The sequence below is a fragment of the Physella acuta genome, unplaced genomic scaffold (genome assembly GCF_028476545.2).
Source record: "Physella acuta isolate Inbredline_101_S28 unplaced genomic scaffold, ASM2847654v3 ptg001083l, whole genome shotgun sequence".
In the NCBI taxonomy this organism is placed as follows: Eukaryota; Metazoa; Mollusca; class Gastropoda; family Physidae; genus Physella; species Physella acuta.
The window spans coordinates 124,033-143,401 of record NW_026732600.1 but is presented as its reverse complement, the minus strand read 5'-3'; the positions used below and the strand labels follow the sequence as shown (position 1 = coordinate 143,401).

Genomic DNA, 19,369 nt, shown 5'->3' with positions numbered 1-19,369 from the left:
CTGGGTACTGAGTACTGTTTGCTTAGTAGTGAGTACTGTTTGCTTAGTGCTGTGTACTGTATGCTGGGTATTGAGTACTGTTTGCTTAGTACTGAGTACTGAATGCTGGGAACTAAGTACTGTGTGTTGAATACTGAGTACTGTATCTTGGGTACTGAGTACTATGTGCAGAGTACTGTCTACCATGTGATAGCCAATGAGTACAATGTGCTAAGAACTGAGTACTGTGTGCTGGGTACTTAGTAATGTGCTCTGGTTACTGAGCGTGCAAAACACAGAAACAGTACTCACGTGCCCCTCTTTGAGAGCCGTCTGGAAGCTGCTGGGACGATGGCTCTGCCGCTCCTCCGGCTTCGAGTGAACGGCTCCCAGCAGCAGCTCCCGCGTCAGCTGCAACTCGTCGTCCTTGACCGCGCTGACGTCACTTCCGGCCACGCTGTTGTCGAGGTTGGCCTCCTGCCCGTGGTGCCGGTGCCCCCCGCCGTGGGGGTGCTTGTGGTGACGCCGCAGCTCCACCATCACCAGCTGCAGCTCGTGCAGGGTGAAGTTGAGCGCGTGGAAACAGTCGACGTCGCTGTCGGGATTCGAACCGGCCTCGGCGCCGGTTTTAGCGGGCGCCGGAAGAGGCGGGAGCGAGTAGATTAGGTACTTGGTGTAGGGCGCCATGTCAGTGTAAGCCTGGCGGTCCCCGCAACCACTGGCCAGTTTTTGGGACAGCTCCCGGCTGACGTTGGCCGAGTAGGGTATGACGTAGGATGACGTCACCTCGTACTCGGCTTCCGTCCCGCCCCGGACGGTCCACGAAGCCTGGGTGAGGCGGTGGGTGCCCCGGGACTGGATGGCGTAGAGCGGGTGGTGGCAGTCGGGGTCGGCATACCGGTAGAGGGTCGACTCGAAGGTTCGGTTTTTGAAAACAAAATGGCGGACGACGTATTCCGGACCGGATCTGATCTCACACCTGAGGAATAGAGAGGTGAAAACAGGTGTTTAAACACGACATGTTTTACACTTGATAGATTTTAACTCTTGATATACTTTAAAACACTTAGCGTATTTTAACACGTGACATTTTTAACACATGACATTTTAACACATGACATTTTAACACATGACATTTTTAACACTTGACATTTGTAACACTTGATATACATTAAACACATGATATATTTTAACACTTGACGTATTTTAACTACATTTTTGGTAAAGAATTTGTATTTGGTTGAGTGGTTAGATTCAACATAGATATCTCAGCAGTCTCGAGTTCGGATTCACGAGTTGTTGATTGCAGATCTTCTCCAAGTCCCCCCCCCCCCTCCCTACCCTCCACACAGGTGGCTGCTTCAAGTTACCCCTTCCCCATCCCCCACCCATGATGCTGATGGGTACCTGACTCAGTGACATCGTCTTTTTTTTTCTGATTCCGAGGAATAAAAAACGACGAAATTCTCTACTTCACCTACCCAGACCAATTGATAATTCACTTCACCTTAAGAAAGCATACTTCCTCTACTCGCATGAACATTTTGTTTTTGTATCACCAATAAGTTGTGTCACCAGCTTCTTGTGTCACCATTTTATTATTTTACTAATTTGTAGTGTCACCAGTTCGATGTATTACCAGTTTATGTGTCACTAGCTTCTGTTTTTAATAGGCACAACTATCTTGAAAAACCAGTTTTTTTTTTGTCTTGACTAATTTTACTGATTAATTTGTCGTGTCACCCGGTTTTCGTGTCACCATTTTAATGTCACTAGTTTGTGTGTCATTATTTCAATTTTTGCTGTGCCCCTATTTTCTTGTGTCACCGTTTGTTATGTAAACATTCAGTTGGGTCACCACTTAATTATGTTGTCACTAATTTTTCACTAGTCTATACAGCCAGCTTACAAAATCAGTCCAGCTCATTTTTATACACGAATCTTTGTCAAACCATCTTTTAAATGGCGTGTCTTCGAATATTATTACGGTCAAACTAATTAACCGCTTAACCCAAAAGTTCGACCGGCCAAATGGTTTTCTCCGTGAGACCGGTCAACACCCGGAAAAGTAGTTTATGATGCCGGTCACGATTTCGATTAAAAATTGAATAACAAGTTGGAGCTCACCCTAACATAGTCGCGCGCCTTCGACCCTTATTTAATTTCTTTTTTAACAACCTCCTTTGCACTTAAAAAAAAAAAAACGATAACTCATAAGACGGATATTATATTTTTTTGTGTGTTTCCCGCGCTGAATAATATTTTAGCGCTCAATATTTTTTATACTGCTGTGGGATATGTAATTTGGGACAGGTAGGGGGAGATTTTGTAAAAAAAAAAAGAAAATCTGACACAAGTTTATTAATGGATCGCCCAGAACCACAATCAATCGGAAATCGAAAGGCTCGTTAGAATCCTATTTTAGTACCGCGGTTTTTTTAACCCACGTTGAAATAACACAGTTTCGGTGATCCTTGATTTACTGAACCCTGTTTTACAAACCCCTGTTTCACTGACCCCTGTTTTATTCTTCTTCTCCCCATTCTTGAACCATAGTGGATCATTTCCTCCAACACAATTGAATATTACTTGTTAACTTGTTATACGTCATTTAGGCCGTTGACTACAACTTAACCCCATTCTTTTTCTGGATTTGCTTCCACAGCCTCTGTCCAAACAAGAACAAACTACAAGGCAGCAGTTGTTTGATTTCGGAGTTGTCTCTCCTAGATGTTTTGCCGTCCCCAGCTAACGAGCCTCACTCTTCCTGGGTTCTGAACTCCAGACTCTTGGAGTTAGCAATCATACGCTTTCCCGCCCGACCACGTCGTCCCCACCCCTATTTAAAGTACCGCTGTTTCACTTACCCCTGTTTAAATTACCCCTGTTTTGCTAATCCCTGTTACATTGATCACTGTTTTAAATACCACTTTTTCAATCACAAAATATTTCAATGACCCCCACCCTTCTCTTCCAAGGACCTCTTGATAGTATACGTGACAGTTCAAAATTCCGACTATCACCACAAGCTGACGTGATCCCAATCCCCAACGTGATCCCAATCCCCGAACTAAATTTCTGAAATTTTCAACCCCGATCAGCCCTAGCTAATCTTACACCCGCTCCACAGCGGTAGTCGATTGCCGTCCAGAACAAATCGAATATTCCGTGTCACGTCACATCCGATTACAAAGGATTACGATACGCTAAAAGGCAAGTCGATACGGTGATCATGGTATCGATATAAGCACGGACACTTCGCGGGAGAGAGAGAAAAAAGGGAAATAATTCTTCGCCGTAAAGGGAAATAAATCTAAGTGATGTGTCAATCAAAAGTGGGTTGGGGATTGATGGTGTTGGGAGTGTGACTACTTTATCAATCAACAATGATTTGTGGAGGGTGTCATCAGGTTTTAGCCGTGTCTATGAAAATTGTCAGGTGACATATGGAGTTTTTATGGGAGAAGGGGATTTCAGAAATGGTCAGTGGTTTACATTACACTGGGTTAAAATTAAAAAGAGAAGTATAGATGTATGAAGCGATTGATGAGGGTGGTCGATTTAAGAGAGGAGGGGGAGAGGGGGTCGGAGAAATGGTGTGAGAACTGGACAGTTGGGACATTCATGAGATGGGGGTCGGGGAAGTGGGTCGATTGATGGGGTCGGGGAATTGGTGTGAGAACTAGACAGTAGGGACATTCATGAAATGGGGGTCGGGGAAGTGGGCTGATAGATGTGGGTCGGGGAAGTGTTGTGAGAACTAGACAGTAGAGACATCCATGAGATGGGGGTCGTGGATTTCGGGCGATTGATGGGGGTCGGGGAATAGGTGTGAGAACTAGACAGTAGGGACATTCATGAAATGGGGGTCGGGGAAGTGGGCTGATAGATGTGGGTCGGGGAAGTTGTGTGAGAACTAGACAGTAGAGACAGCCCTGAGAGGGGGGTCGGGGACTGGGGCGATTGATGGGGGTCGGGGAAGTGGTGTGAAAGATGGGGGTCGGGGAAGTGGTGTGAGAACTAGACAGTTGGACAGCCATGAGATGGGGGTCGGGGACTGGGGCAATTGATAGGGGTCGGGGAAGTGGGCTGATAGATGGGTGTCGGGGAAGTGTTGTGAAAACGAGACAGTAGAGACATCTATGAGATGGGGGTCGGGGAACTGGGGCAATTGATGGGGGTCGGGGAAGTGGTGTGAAAGATGGGGGTCGGGGAAGTGGTGTGAGAACTGGACAGTTGGGACAGCCATGAGATGGACAGCGAGAGAGTGAGATGCTCTAGACGGGTGCTGAGAAATGTGGAGGGGCCAGTTGGAGGATTTCTCACGTCTGGTCAAGAGTTGAGCATCCGGTGAAGGTTAAGTGGTGCAGCCGGGGGGGGGGGGGGGATGAGAAAAGTGGGGTGGGGGTGAGAGAGGGGGTCGGGGTATTGAAAATTTGTCGGAGTTGCGGTGATTGGGTAGATCAGGATTTCAGATTTCATGGATTAGGGGAGGGTGGTGGTGGTGGTTGTATAAATGTTGTAGGGGTATTTTGTGGTTGGGACAGTTGAGGTTGAATTAATGGGGTCGGGAGTAGTATGGATCGGATGATAAGGCTGTAGATAGAATGGGGGAGTTGTGTTAATGATGTGGAGGATGGTGGCGTTGTGTGATGTAGGGGTCGGGGTAGGGGGGGGGGGAGTTTTATGAATTGGATGATGGAGTTTTAGATAGAAGTTGTGTTAATAATGGGGGGGGGGGGAGTTGTATGGATGATGTGGGCATGTACTGAATAAAAGATGGTAAAATTGAAGGAGATACTTAGTTATGTGTGTAGGATGTGATGGATGAGTTGTTTGGTCGAAGTGGTGAGTGACAATTGAATTGGTAACTGTGTGTGTTAAACGTGTCGTCTAGTAATGTGCTAATATGTGGCGAGGAAAGGTCGTGTGGCTAGGTAAGGTCGTGTGGGTAGGTAAGGTCGTGTGGTTAGGTAAGGTCGTGTGGTTAGGTAAGGTCGTGTTGTTAGGTAAGGTCGTGTTGTTAGGTAAGGTCGTGTGGGTAGGTTAGGTCGTGTGGTAAGGTCGTGTGGTAAGGTCGTGTGGTAAGGTCGTGTGGTAAGGTCGTGTGGCTAGGTAAGGTCGTGTGGGTAGGTAAGGTCGTGTGGGTAGGTAAGGTCGTGTGGTTAGGTAAGGTCGTGTGGGTAGGTAAGGTCGTGTGGTAAGGTCGTGTGGTAAGGTCGTGTGGTAAGGTCGTGTGGTAAGGTCGTGTGGCTAGGTAAGGCCGTGTGGTTAGGTAAGGTCGTGTGGCTAGGTTAGGTCATGTGGTAAGGTCGTGTGGTAAGGTCGTGTGGGTAGGTAAGGTCGTGTGGTTAGGTAAGGTCATGTGGCTAGGTAAGGTCGTGTGGTTAGGTAAGGTCGTGTGGTTAGGTAAGGTCGTGTGGTAAGGTCGTGTGGGTAGGTAAGGTCGTGTGGTTAGGTAAGGTCGTGTGGGTAGGTAAGGTCGTGTGGCTAGGTAAGGTCGTGTGGGTAGGTAAGGTCATGTGGGTAGGTAAGGTCGTGTGGCTAGGTAAAGTCGTTTGGGTAGGTAAGGTCGTGTGGGTAGGTTAGGTCGTGTGGTTAGGTAAGGTCGTGTGGGTAGGTAAGGTCGTGTGGGTATGTAAGGTCGTGTGGGTATGTAAGGTCGTGTGGTAAGGTCGTGTGGGTAGGTAAGGTCGTGTGGTTAGGTAAGGTCGTGTGGGTATGTAAGGTCGTGTGGTTAGGTAAGGTCGTGTGGGTAGGTAAGGTCGTGTGGTAAGGTCGTGTGGCTAGGTAAAGTTGTGTGGGTAGGTAAGGTCGTGTGGGTAGGTAAGGTCGTGTGGTTAGGTAAGGTCGTGTGGTTAGGTAAGGTCGTGTGGGTAGGTAAGGTCGTGTGGGTAGGTTAGGTCGTGTGGTTAGGTAAGGTCGTGTGGGTATGTAAGGTCGTGTGGTTAGGTAAGGTCGTGTGGGTAGGTAAGGTCGTGTGGCTAGGTAAAGTCGTGTGGGTAGGTAAGGTCGTGTGGGTAGGTTAGGTCGTGTGGTTAGGTAAGGTCGTGTGGGTATGTAAGGTCGTGTGGTTAGGTAAGGTCGTGTGGGTAGGTAAGGTCGTGTGGGTATGTAAGGTCGTGTGGGTATGTAAGGTCGTGTGGTAAGGTCGTGTGGGTAGGTAAGATCGTGTGGTTAGGTAAGGTCGTGTGGGTATGTAAGGTCGTGTGGTTAGGTAAGGTCGTGTGGGTAGGTAAGGTCGTGTGGTAAGGTCGTGTGGCTAGGTAAAGTTGTGTGGGTAGGTAAGGTCGTGTGGTTAGGTAAGGTCGTGTGGTAAGGTCGTGTGGTAAGGTCGTGTGGTTAGGTAAGGTCGTGTGGTTAGGTAAGGTCGTGTGGGTATGTAAGGTCGTGTGGTTAGGTAAGGTCGTGTTGGTATGTAAGGTCGTGTGGTTAGGTAAGGTCGTATGGTTAGGTAAGGTCGTGTGGTTAGGTAAGGTCGTGTGGGTAAGTAAGGTCGTGTGGGTATGTAAGTTCGTGTGGTTAGGTAAGGTCGTGTGGGTATGTAAGGTCGTGTGGTTAGGTAAGGTCGTGTGGTTAGGTAAGGTCGTTTAGGTATGTAAGGTCGTGTGGTTAGGTAAGGTCGTGTGGCTAGGTAAGGTGGTGTGGTTAGGTAAGGTGGTGTGGTAAGGTCGTGTGGATAGGTAAAGTCGTGTGGGTAGGTAAGGTTGTGTGGTTAGGTAAGGTCATGTGGGTATGTAAGGTCGTGTGGTTAGGTAAGGTCGTGTGGGTATGTAAGGTCGTGTGGTTAGGTAAGGTCGTGTGGTTAGGTAAGGTCGTGTGGATAGGTAAGGTCGTGTGGTTAGGTAAGGTCGTGTGGTAAGGTCGTGTGGGTAGGTAAGGTCGTGTGGTAAGGTCGTGTGGCTAGGTAAGGCCGTGTGGTTAGGTAAGGTCGTGTGGTTAGGTAAGGTCGTGTGGTTAGGTAAGGTCGTGTGGTTAGGTAAAGTCCTGTGGGTATGTAAGGTCGTGTGGTTAGATAAGGTCGTGTGGTTAGGTAAGGTCGTGTGGGTAGGCAAGTTCGTGTGGTTAGGTAAGGTCGTGTGGTTAGGTAACGTCGTGTGGTTAGGTAAGGTTGTGTGGTTAGGTAAGGTCATGTGGGTATGTAAGGTCGTGTGGTTAGGTAAGGTCGTGTGGGTATGTAAGTTCGTGTGGTTAGGTAAGGTCGTGTGGTTAGGTAAGGTCGTGTGGGTAGGTAAGGTCGTGTGGTTAGGTAAGGTCGTGTGGTAAGGTCGTGTGGTTAGGTAAGGTCGTGTGGTTAGGTAAGGTCGTGTGGTTAGGTAAGGTCGTGTGGGTATGTAAGGTCGTGTGGTTAGGTAAGGTCGTGTGGTTAGGTAAGGTCGTGTGGTTAGGTAAGGTCGTGTTGGTAGGTAAGGTCGTGTGGTTAGGTAAGGTCGTGTGGTAAGGTCGTGTGGGTAGGTAAGGTCGTGTGGTAAGGTCCTGTGGGTAGGTAAGGTCGTGTGGTTAGGTAAGGTCGTGTGGTTAGGTAAGGTCGTGTGGTTAGGTAAGGTCGTGTGGTTAGGTAAGGTCGTGTGGTTAGGTAAGGTCGTGTTGTTAGGTAAGGTCGTGTGGTTAGGTAAGGTCGTGTGGTTAGGTAAGGTCGTGTGGTTAGGTAAGGTCGTGTGGTTAGGTAAGGTAGTGTGGTTAGGTAAGGTCGTGTGGTTAGGTAAGGTCGTGTGGTTAGGTAAGGTCGTGTGGTTAGGTAAGGTCGTGTGGCTAGGTAAGGTCGTGTGGTTAGGTAAGGTCGTGTGGTTAGGTAAGGTCGTGTGGTTAGGTAAGGTCGTGTGGTAAGGTCGTGTGGTAAGGTCGTGTGGCTAGGTAAGGTCGTGTGGGTAGGTAAGGTCGTGTGGTTAGGTAAGGTCGTGTGGTTAGGTAAGGTCGTGTGGTTAGGTAAGGTCGTGTGGTTAGGTAAGGTCGTGTGGTTAGGTAAGGTCGTGTGGGTAGGTAAGGTCATGTGGCTAGGTAAGGTCGTGTGGTTAGGTAAGGTCGTGTGGTTAGGTAAGGTCGTGTGGTTAGGTAAGGTCGTGTGGTTAGGTAAGGTCGTGTGGCTAGGTAAGGTCGTGTGGTTAGGTAAGGTCGTGTGGTTAGGTAAGGTCGTGTGGTTAGGTAAGGTCGTGTGGTAAGGTCGTGTGGTAAGGTCGTGTGGCTAGGTAAGGTCGTGTGGGTAGGTAAGGTCGTGTGGTTAGGTAAGGTCGTGTGGTTAGGTAAGGTCGTGTGGTTAGGTAAGGTCGTGTGGTTAGGTAAGGTCGTGTGGTTAGGTAAGGTCGTGTGGGTAGGTAAGGTCATGTGGCTAGGTAAGGTCGTGTGGGTAGGTAAGGTCGTGTGGGTAGGTAAAGTCGTGTGGGTGTGTGGAGTCTAAAACTACGGCTCTGAACACATCTAAATCACTCTTGAGAAAGGATAAAGATGGTTTGTACATGTTAAAATATTCATCTGTGTTTCTTTCACAACACATCAACTTTTTCATGTCACTATTCATCCTGAATGATACAGAGATCCGGTATACTAAAACAAAAATGTAAAAGCTTAAAAACAGCAAGTGTTGAGAAAAAATTAAAATCACATGACAAGTTGAATTGAAATTCTCTCGTGTGAATTCCATTTTCTGAAATGTCCCGTTTGCTTATAAAACACTCGCATCATCTTCAGTCATGACTTCAACACTCACACAATTTCAGTGAGACAAAATAAAAAGCTGTAGCTTGTAAAACGAAACAAAACACACCGAATTTCCCCTAACACGAGAAGGGAGTACTAAAGAAAAAAAATCCACTCAACCTCTATAAAATGTGGGTTATACGACACACAAAAGGTGGGTTGTACAAAACACACCTAAAAGGTGGGTTATACGACACACACCTCAACGTGGTGAATTCATAAACGACAGGGACATCCACCGCGGTATCACCATAATCCACCTCGCTGCCATCATATACCGCCGTGCGGCTACACTAATCCACCAGCATATCCACCTCAGCCAATGTAATCAGCACATCCATATCTCACATTGTAATCCACAAGGACATCCACCATAAATAGCAGACGAGAATGAGTTTAATTTCAATCCACACGATGGACCTTTCCCGCCTTTTTTTCAATCTGCGCGTGCTTTAAAAGGTCAGGGTCGTAAAACTTCTCTTTTAAATTATAAAACACGTCACTGCGTTTGGCTTTGCAGATTACAATTTTTTTTTTCAATTTAGGAGTAACAGGGTTTTTTTCAATTCACACAAAAGTTAGATTTTTAATTTAGGGGTGAAGCTCTACAAGGTTTAGAAACTTAAGAATTTACGGGAAATGTCAATCACTTTTAAAATAGCATCGCATTAGGGGTTTAGCTGAGATAGCTTAAAAGGATGTTAAGTCTACTTTGTATCATTTACGCTACAAAACGGTAGAATGTAGTTGGGTAATGATATTTTTTTGAAGCCATGTACGGATGTTTTAATAGATACATTTTATGATAACTCAACACATTTGTTTTAAAATTATTTAATGTTACACTCTTTATAGGTGGTATCAATTTAATTGTCGTTTATACATAACAAAAGAATCGTTGAATAGCAGCACTTTGACAGAAATAACCTGAAGAAGGCGGAAGTTTCATAATCAGCATCACAGTTAGCGTTAGGTGTGTTGCTGGGTTACATCCCCTGGAAGGATAACCTCCCTTCAATGATCGGTCACTGTATGGAAAGTGGGTGATAGGGGATAAATAGTTGGCAGAGTTACGGGACTTATCACGTAATGTCAATAGGAGTAAGGGTAGAGGTGGAAGAGGAAGTTTAGTCGAGATTAATTTTCCACCAAACAGGTCTAACCACTACAAAAATACTTTGATAATAAAATACTTAAAAAAAACTTTTTAAAAAACCACGTTTTTCTTGTGGACTAAAAAGTAGAAAATAACTATTTACATACATTTGATGACAAATAACGTGGGTACGTTCACCGTCAAATTTCTCGACCCATCTGCCCGACCCACGTTTTTTGTCATCAAATGTATGTAAATAGTTATTTTCTACTTTTTAGTCCACAAGAAAAACGTGGTTTTTTAAAAAGTTTTTTTTAAGTATTTTATTTTCTCCTTTTTAGTCCGTTGCTACACATGAAAAACGTGGTTTTTAAAAAAGTTTTTTATATAGTTTATTTTCTACTTTATCTAATGACTTGATTAAGTATGAATTGACTAAGTGTTTATAAATACACGGACTAAAAAAATCTTGAGCGACCAGGATTCGAACCTGGGTTGTCGCGGCCACAACGCGAAGTACTAACCACTATACGCGCGCTCGCATCGATTGGGGCCGAAGTAACTGTGTCAATAAGCCTTCAGTCTTGTCGGTATCTTTAGAAATCATGTCCTCAATTTTATGGTCCTTTGGGCGTAATTAAATTAAGCTAATTACGGTCTCTAATTGCTAGTTTTTATGATTGCATCTGAAATTGTTAGGCGAAAGTAACTTGCATGCCAAATTTCAGATCTATAGAGCAATCAGAAGTGGGCTAATTTTCGATGTCAATTTTAACAACAAACACATCCACACGAAGCTGAGTTAATAAAAACGTGTTAAAAAAAAAATAGCAGCGAACGAAATTGCAGATCGTCACGTAAAGATGACTTTGACAAACTAGACCACACGAGGGTTGTGTGATGAGCTGGTCCAGGGGGGGCGGGTACTGGCCCTTTGGGGTCTTTTTATGTGGCGGAGAATTCGCCGGTTAGGCCGAGGGTGGTAAATAAAACGGTCGTTAGGGGGCGTCGTACGGGCTGTATAAATTACGTCATTGATACAAAAAGGATGTCAGCGGTATGTCAGGAAGTGGAGTTATTTTGAAAAAAAAAGGGAGGCTAATGACACGTGACACACACGCCACGAACACACACACTTTAAATACGTGTATATATATATATATATATATATATATATATATATATATATATATATATATATATATATTCATTCCCGAAGTACACTTGCCCGAGTGATACAACCGCCAGAATATCGATTAGGGCGTTTGTCGCAATCGGGAAAAAGTCTTTCAGAAATTTGTCGTAGACCGATACTGCTGAAAATAACCTTTTTCAAGCACCTACTATTCTTGAGAGAAATTATAACCGTATCATCAATTATCGCATAACGTTGTTATTTAAAATTCAAAACACACAGTATAGACCCGCTGTAACGGTATCAACACTAGACAAACCTGAAATGTAAGGCTATGTAGCTGAGGTATGTTTGACGATTTGCCGTTTGGTACTTTCTAGCCTAAACGTCCTGGCTCCAAACAGAGGCGTAGCTACCACTTCCGGCGCCCAGGAGGAACTATGAATTTTGCGCTCCCTTCCTCCAATTTTTATAGTTAATGAAAAACCGCCTTACCCCACAATAATTTGGAAAAAAATGTGTGTGGGGGGAGGGGGGAAGCTTTTTTTAAATTTTGGTTTTCCAGAATTGAAGTAAAAACAGATAAATTAGTCTGTAGATCCAGATGGGAGTCTATTTTTAAAATTGTGTGTATAAATCAGTAGATCAGAACAAAATGAGTAATTTTATATTTTTTCCCTTCCTAGTTTGATATTGCGTCCACGGTTACCGCTCCGGTCCCTAGACCAGCAACATCCACACCGTGTCTAAAGAACCGCCGCAGGTATTTCGCTGTGGCACCAGAGGTCGCTGTCTCTCGCGACTTGAGCCGGTCCAGGAGCCTGGCTTTAGACAGTAAGTCGGCCAAGGACAAATCGCTTTACACCGCGGACGTACCGAGCAATTGATCTGCTTAACGTCGCCCGCGTGCTTGTTAACGAAATGAATTATTGAGCACGGGGATTAAGCCACGTGCCCGCGTCTTGAATTATTGCTCACCTCGGCTAAACGCACATACCCTGCACGATAACCCCCCCACCCCCACTTCTAAGCACGACATGCACATCGCGCGATCTTTGTGAACTTACGATGTGAGTACTCTTTAGCCTAGGTGAGCGGCCCTGGTCACTCCCAAAGGGGCGGGTGGTAGGGAGACAGGCGCCGAGATTACCCGAACGGAGCGGTTTGTGTGCACGTCCTCGCCAGTACCGAGATTCCATCCGTCATGCTTATGAAGTCATTGAGAGATCCATATCCCCCACTAGACTTCATGGGTTTTAGCTGAGCACAAAAAACTGCAGCTAGGAATTGTGCTGATTAGACAATCCCAATGTGCGTCATCATAAAGAAAGACAATTTTTCAAGAAATCTGAAGGGCTCTAGGTCGCAAAAAAAAAAGTGATAAGTATGTTGTGCTTTAGCATACAATGACATCGATAAAAGCGAACAATCGTAAAACATTAATATAATTTGATTAGACGTTATAATCATAATAAATAACAGAACAAATTACCGCCCTTAGTTTGATCTTTCAGCAATGAACAGAAGGGCCTGGGAAGCCATTAAAACGTTGGACGTATTTGTGATTACTTTCTTGTACCGGACTCAATCATATAATCTTAACCCTCACCCTAATCTACATTCATGTCAGTAACCTTTAATTTTAGCCTAACCGTAACTTAATCTTAACCCTCACCCTAATCTACATTCATGTCAGTAACCTTTATTTTTAGCATAACCCTAACAGCGGTACAGTTAAACCACCATACAATACTCTATCATTGTGATACAGATTGTACCCAATTCAAGGCTGAAAATCACATGAAATCCACACACTCGTGTACGCTTCTATTGTGTAACATAAATAAAACATGGGAGGGATGATGGGTAATGACAACTCTGTCTCTTTCTACACCTCTATCTGAGGTAAATATGTAAAAGATCTCATGAGCGACCAAACCTATAATTAAAGAAAACAAATTAATTTTATTTTCTTATTATCAGTGTATTTAAAAGTTTGTTATTATAAAGTTTTTTAATATATATTTTATTGCAGTTCGTCAATTTCATAAGTAGCACGAACCCTTAAAATTGCCCCCCCCCTACCCCCTCCAATAATAAACCTATCACAAGTCATACAAGTCAATTTTTAATGTCCTCTTCACTATATGCAGAGTATCTTTAATGTGACCCCCGCCCCTCCAACCAATACTGTCATCGGTAATTCACAAAACAAAATGAAATCTGCTGATGTGAGTTGTCGCCCGTGTCACACCTCCCTCATGTCAAGAGACTAGCCAGAACAATTTTCAAGAATTTTATCAACGAATTTTTCTAAACAATGTTCAAAAATCCAAATGAAGTGACTTGTCAGAACAATTTTCAAGAATTTAAATCAACAGACTTGGCAGAACAATTTTCAAGAATTTAAATCAACAGACTTGCCAGAACAATTTTCTAGAATATATATCATCAGACTTGCCAAGACAAAAAAAAAAAAAAAAAAAAAAAAAAAAAAAAAAAACCCAACAAAAAACAACTCAGCACCCGACGACGGGGAGATAACCCAAGCCCTTCTAAACTCCATTAACCGGCTATTAGCAGAATGGTTTGGACAAAAAGTGCCCTCGGGGTAGTTCATTGACGTAACTGTTCCGAGGTTTTAAATGGTTTTGAGACAAAACGTTGTTCACCGTTAACCCTTTAATGTCTAGCTTTGGGTCTCCCCCATATTCCCCCCTCCTCCGCCCCATTCCCTAGTCTAGACTCGGGGGTTTCCTATTCCGTTATCTGGAACATTCAACTTCTAAGGCGTTTAAAATCATTGAATTTTGATTATTAAATAATTTATTATTTAGCTCTCATGCTTGTATTAAAGTCCAACAATGACAAGTCGAAGGAGCAGTAAGTAAAACCTAATATACACTTGATTAAACTAGGCGTTTAACTGTGGTAAGGTGGGTATTAGAAAGGTAAGTAAAACCTAATATAAACTTGATTAAACTAGGCGTATAACTAGTAAGGTGGGTATTAGAAAGGTAAGTAAACCTAATATAAACTTGATTAAACTAGGCGTATAACTAGTAAGGTGGGTATTAGAAAAGTAAGTAAAACCTAATATAAACTTGATTAAACTAGGCGTATGACTGTGGTAAGGTGGGTATTAGAAAGGTAAGTAAAACCTAATATAAACTTGATTAAACTAGGCGTATAACTGTGGTAAGGTGGGTATTAGAAAGGTAAGTAAAACCTAATATAAACTTCATTGAACAAGAAATAAGGTAGAAACTAACTAGCGAAATAAAACTTGAAGGACATACACGGTGCTTTGTTTAGTTTTGATCACAATACATGTAAGTATAGGGACAATGCTTATTTTAAAGTTTATCTAGCGCCATCTTTTGTGTGATCCTATTGGCTAATGGGTGATTAGTGAACGCCCCTTTAGTGCATTTTCCGGATTGTTGGCTACGTTATGGTACAATAGAAAAACCATGTTTACTTGAAATATATTCAGTAAAAAGCTACTTTCACACATAACTCACCAGTAAAAAGCTACTTTCACACCTAACTCACAATTATAAAAACCATGCAAATCATACCCAGCGATATTTTTTCTCGTCCCAATAACACTCAACTAGGCGGAAGAGTCAAAGACTGTTTTTTTTTTCTATCACATTAGCCTTCAGATTGCCTTAACAAGACTGCATTAGAAGCGTTAATAAGTAAGGCCAGTCCATACGGAAACAAGAATAACAGGACTTAAAATGGACTTAGCTGTATGGGAATATTGAAGGTTAAACTAGAATAACAGGACTTAAGACAGACATCGTTGTATGAGAATATAGAAGAAGAGCCGACACGCGGCATATCATACGCCGCTATTTAGTTGTTTTATTTTCTACTTTTCAGTAATTCATAATGTGTGAATTCGACAGTGCCAATGCCGCCACTGAAAATATTTGCTTTAAAACACTATCAGTAGGTCGTTAAGGACGATAACCCCCCCCCCCCCTCCTTCCCCCCACCTCCCCACCACTACCCCACCCCTCCCCACCCGTGAAAGCAGCCTCCTCTTAGTTACCTCTCCTAAATTTAAAATCGTTTCAAACTAAATTATCTGCCCCTAACAGCCGTCACTAAACCCGGCTCTACGATTGTAAACATTTATCGTGAACCACAGCTCAACAGACCATGTGGGGTGGGGATGGTAGGGATATGCTTAGAGAGGAAGAGAGGGGCTGCTAGGCGCGCTTACAGCTTGGTGTTTTCTAGGGTATCCTAGAAGAGAATTATATATATATATATATATATATATATATATAGATTAGAACTAGAAAACAGGCCTTAACATAGACAGCAGTATGGGAATATATATGATTAGAACTAGAATAACAAGCTTTAAGACAGACATCGTTGTATGAGAACAGAAGATTAGAGTCTGAGCCTTGATTTAGATCTTCAGGTGGTGTGAGAAGAAATGACAACAGAAAATGACTAGTTCATCAAACACGTGATCAAAGCGGCATCTGGCTTTAGTGTTGGCACAGGGGATATGATGGAGAGGTTTAAACGAAGACCGCCTACAATACTTCCGCATCCGGGGACAAATATTATGGGCAAACAGTCGCTGTTTCTTCTCTAGTTCCCATAGTAGTATGAACACTAAAAACATAAGTTCACATGTATTAGTGCTGGTTATGTATACTGCTGTGTGAGTCGTAATCCGGGTAATGTACTAATTATCCTGCTGTCCAACGGGGGGGGGGGGGGGGGGGGAGGTTGCATATGCCCCTTATAGTTTTTCCAGGTATTTCGGTACAGGGCTAGTTTTTCCAACTGTCGTGTGCTAATTCGTTCTTGTGTCACACACCAAGTCGAGTATCCAGATTTTTTATAGCCTTCTTATTATTGTTTTGTCTAGCGGAGTCCATTCGAAAGTTTTTCTTGATACACTGGCCATTGACTACCTCAGATAATGGCCCACCTCTCACCATTTTTAGCGGAGGTTTTTTTTTTAAATCTCCGACATGGAAAATATACCTATATCACGATATTACTATGCGTTAGCTAGAGCAGTGAGTTCCCTACATGGAGGGGGGATACAAGCAACAACAGTACGACCGAGTTTCTTTCAGACTGTCCCCCTCCCTCTCCCTCCCCCCCCACCCCCACCCACAGGAAGAGGTCCCAGTCCCCCATGGAGCGGAATAGAAATAATTTAGAAATAAATACTTTGTGTCCACCCCCTCATCGGAAAATTTATTACTTAGTCCGCCTCCCAATAATTTCAACCCCCCCCCCCCACCCCCGTAGAAAAAAATGTCTAAAAAACCACTTTATTACGATTTAGACGATGTTGCTAACGCAATGTTTATGTAATCAGCCAAGCCTTTTATCACATGTTACATAGAAACAATTTAGAATATTCCAGATATATATATATATATATATATATATATATATATATATATATATATATATATATATATATATATATATATATATATATATATATATATATATATATAAATCTTCATTGAAATATAAAGCTTTAGATATAATATCTACACATCTGAACACAAAGTAGATAATAATTTAGCTATGCGAACAAAAACAGTAATTAGAAACAGTGACAAGATTACCGCACTGCACGGTAACTCGGGGCGTGACAGGATTACCACCCTGTACGGAAACTCGAGGCCTCTCCATTTTTTGGTGTTTAGAACAAGAATCTGTGAAAACTTTTACTTGTGTCCCTCATATCTGAATGTTGAACCACAGTACTTTATGGCGTATACACTGTAGTTGTTTATCCAGTAACTTAAAACCGTTTGTTAAAAATTGAATTATTTGTTTTATTGTGCCACACTGTCACGCGGACCCCTGCTCCCCTCCCCCCCCCCCCCCACCCTATCTTTAAAGCCTTCGATCAAATTAGAACTTAGCTTAATGTTTGAAGTTATAATTATTTAATTATTTATTATTGCGGCGGTCGTCTCACATTTTGGTATTAGGATTTCCTGGTTTGTAGCAGTGATAATTACAATATCAAACATCGGGAGCCTGATACACTACAAACACCAACCTAACTAAGGCGATGCTGTCCCCTCTTTATTTCAGCCCAAGACGCTGCTCAAATATTTTGTCCCCATTGATACTGCTACCGGCCACATATTTGTTAAACGTACCACGTAGCAGAGCCGGTCTACTCGAACCTTCTCAGTCGCGTCGCGTGTGGGGTCTAATCGCGCGCACAATGGAGGCGTCCGTCGCACGGAGAGACGAGTCGTCGATCGACCGGGACGGATCGACCGTCGTAGACTGGTGTCGAGTGGGGCAGGGGTTCTCAAACAGCGAGAAGTGTCACGTGGTTTGAATGTGTCTCATGTCCGCGTGTTTGTGGATATTCAACAAATCTCCATCGGCAAAGAGCTTTTGATTAAATGATCGTGTAGAGTAAACGAATACGTTACATAGGAGATTAGGGGTATTAATGCCCGTCTGACAAACATTCAACTTTCGATAGTTTTTAAGTGGCCTATAACATTTTTACCAAGAAGTTTTTTTTTTTTTTGACAGCCAAACCCTAGATCTTCAGATGAGCATAATTTTATTTTGATTTTTTTTAAAGCGGGGAAGTAGTAGGGTGGTGGGGGAGGGGGTATATACGATATTATTTAGTTTACTCATGATAAAGTGGAGTAATTTAATTTTACGAAATTTGGTGCGAGAAAAATCAGGGCTATAGTTACAGAACCCAGACATTGTACTAAAAGTTGTAGCTAGCAGTAGTGGCGTCGCTAGGTCAGGTGTCACCCGGTTCGGCACCTCATGGTGTCTACCCCCGCCCCCGCCTCGCGACGCCTCTGCAGCCAAGACAACAGTCATTCAACTACAGTCCTTCATATCCAATTTGAGATACCATCCATAGATCCAAAACATCTTAGTATTAAAAACAAAAGCCTATAGCCTTAAAACCGCCAGCCATTATATATATCCTAGAGCCCTAACATAATTTACCATTATATAATTGTATAGCCCCAAAACAATCAGCTATTTTCTATCGTATTACCCTAAAACAATTTGCCATAATAAAACAATTTGCCATAACAAAACAATTTGCCGTAACAAAACATTTTGCCATAAGAAACCAATTTGTTTGCCATAACAAAACAATTTGCCATAGCAAAACAATTGGCCATAACAAAACAATTTTCCATAGCAAAACAATTTGCCATAGCAAAACAATTTACCATAACAAAACAATTTGCCATAACAAAACAATTTGCCATAACAAAACAATTTGCCATAACAAAACAATTTGCCATAACAAAACAATTTGCCATAACAAAACAATTTGCCATAACAAAACAATTTGCCATAACAAAACAATTTGCCATAACAAAACAATTTGCCATTTTAAAAATCCTACAGCCCCTCCCTGTCTCCTTAACACGCACTAGGAATACTCAAGGGCCACAACCCACTTGCCGTATTGACCCACCTAAAATAGCCGGACCCGTCAAGCGGCGTGTAAGCTACGTACGTAGCCTGATGTAGCCACACTCAGAGTTGCTGGCCATATGTACGTAGCCTGATGTAGCCACACTCAGAGTTGCTGGCCATATGTACGTAGCCTGATGTAGCCACACTCAGAGTTGCTGGCCATACGTACGTAGCCTGATGTAGCCACACTCAGAGTTGCTGGCCATATGTACGTAGCCTGATGTAGCCACACTCAGAGTTGCTGGCCATATGTACGTAGCCTGATGTAGCCACACTCAGAGTTGCTGACCATATGTACGTAGCCTGATGTAGCCACACTCAGAGTTGCTGGCCATACGTACGTAGCCTGATGTAGCCACACTCAGAGTTGCTGGCCATATGTACGTAGCCTGATGTAGCCACACTCAGAGTTGCTGGCCATATGTACGTAGCCTGATGTAGCCACACTCAGAGTTGCTGACCATATGTACGTAGCCTGATGTAGCCACACTCAGAGTTGCTGACCATATGTACGTAGCCTGATGTAGCCACACTCAGAGTTGCTGACCATATGTACGTAGCCTGATGTAGCCACACTCAGAGTTGCTGACCATATGTACGTAGCCTGATGTAGCCACACTCAGAGTTGCTGGCCATATGTACGTAGCCTGATGTAGCCACACTCAGAGTTCTTATTTCTACTTTGGCTGGTCAGTTCCGGTCAGTTCGCGGAGTGGCTTACGTCTAGCTTGGACCTATTTCACCTTCCCGCTCAGGCAAATATACAGTCGCTGTCACCGTGTATCTTATCCTGTTTGTGACATCTGGAACTCCATGGGCTTGAACCTGCGACTCAAACCCCAGAAGGTGCGAACACGACTAAGTCAGTTAACCAATTCTTCTTTCTTCTTTTAGTAAGATTTTAAAACAAAGAGCCAACACTTAAATCAATCTCCCTGTCCCACTTTGTTTTTAAGCAAAGAGACTGACACACACTT

The 19,369-nt window shown here is 43.4% G+C and overlaps 1 protein-coding gene across 1 annotated transcript in view; it reads right to left on the bottom strand.

Annotated features, from left to right (window-relative positions):
* Nucleotides 1–291: 291 nt before the first annotated feature.
* The window catches only part of LOC131955594 (protein APCDD1), a gene marked incomplete at its 3' end in the record, with an annotated part of 100,928 nt that continues 81,850 nt past the window's right edge, over nucleotides 292–19,369 (bottom strand). The window contains 1 exon segment of the mRNA XM_059319770.1: nucleotides 292–958. Within this exon segment, the coding sequence (XP_059175753.1) occupies nucleotides 292–958 (667 nt within the window).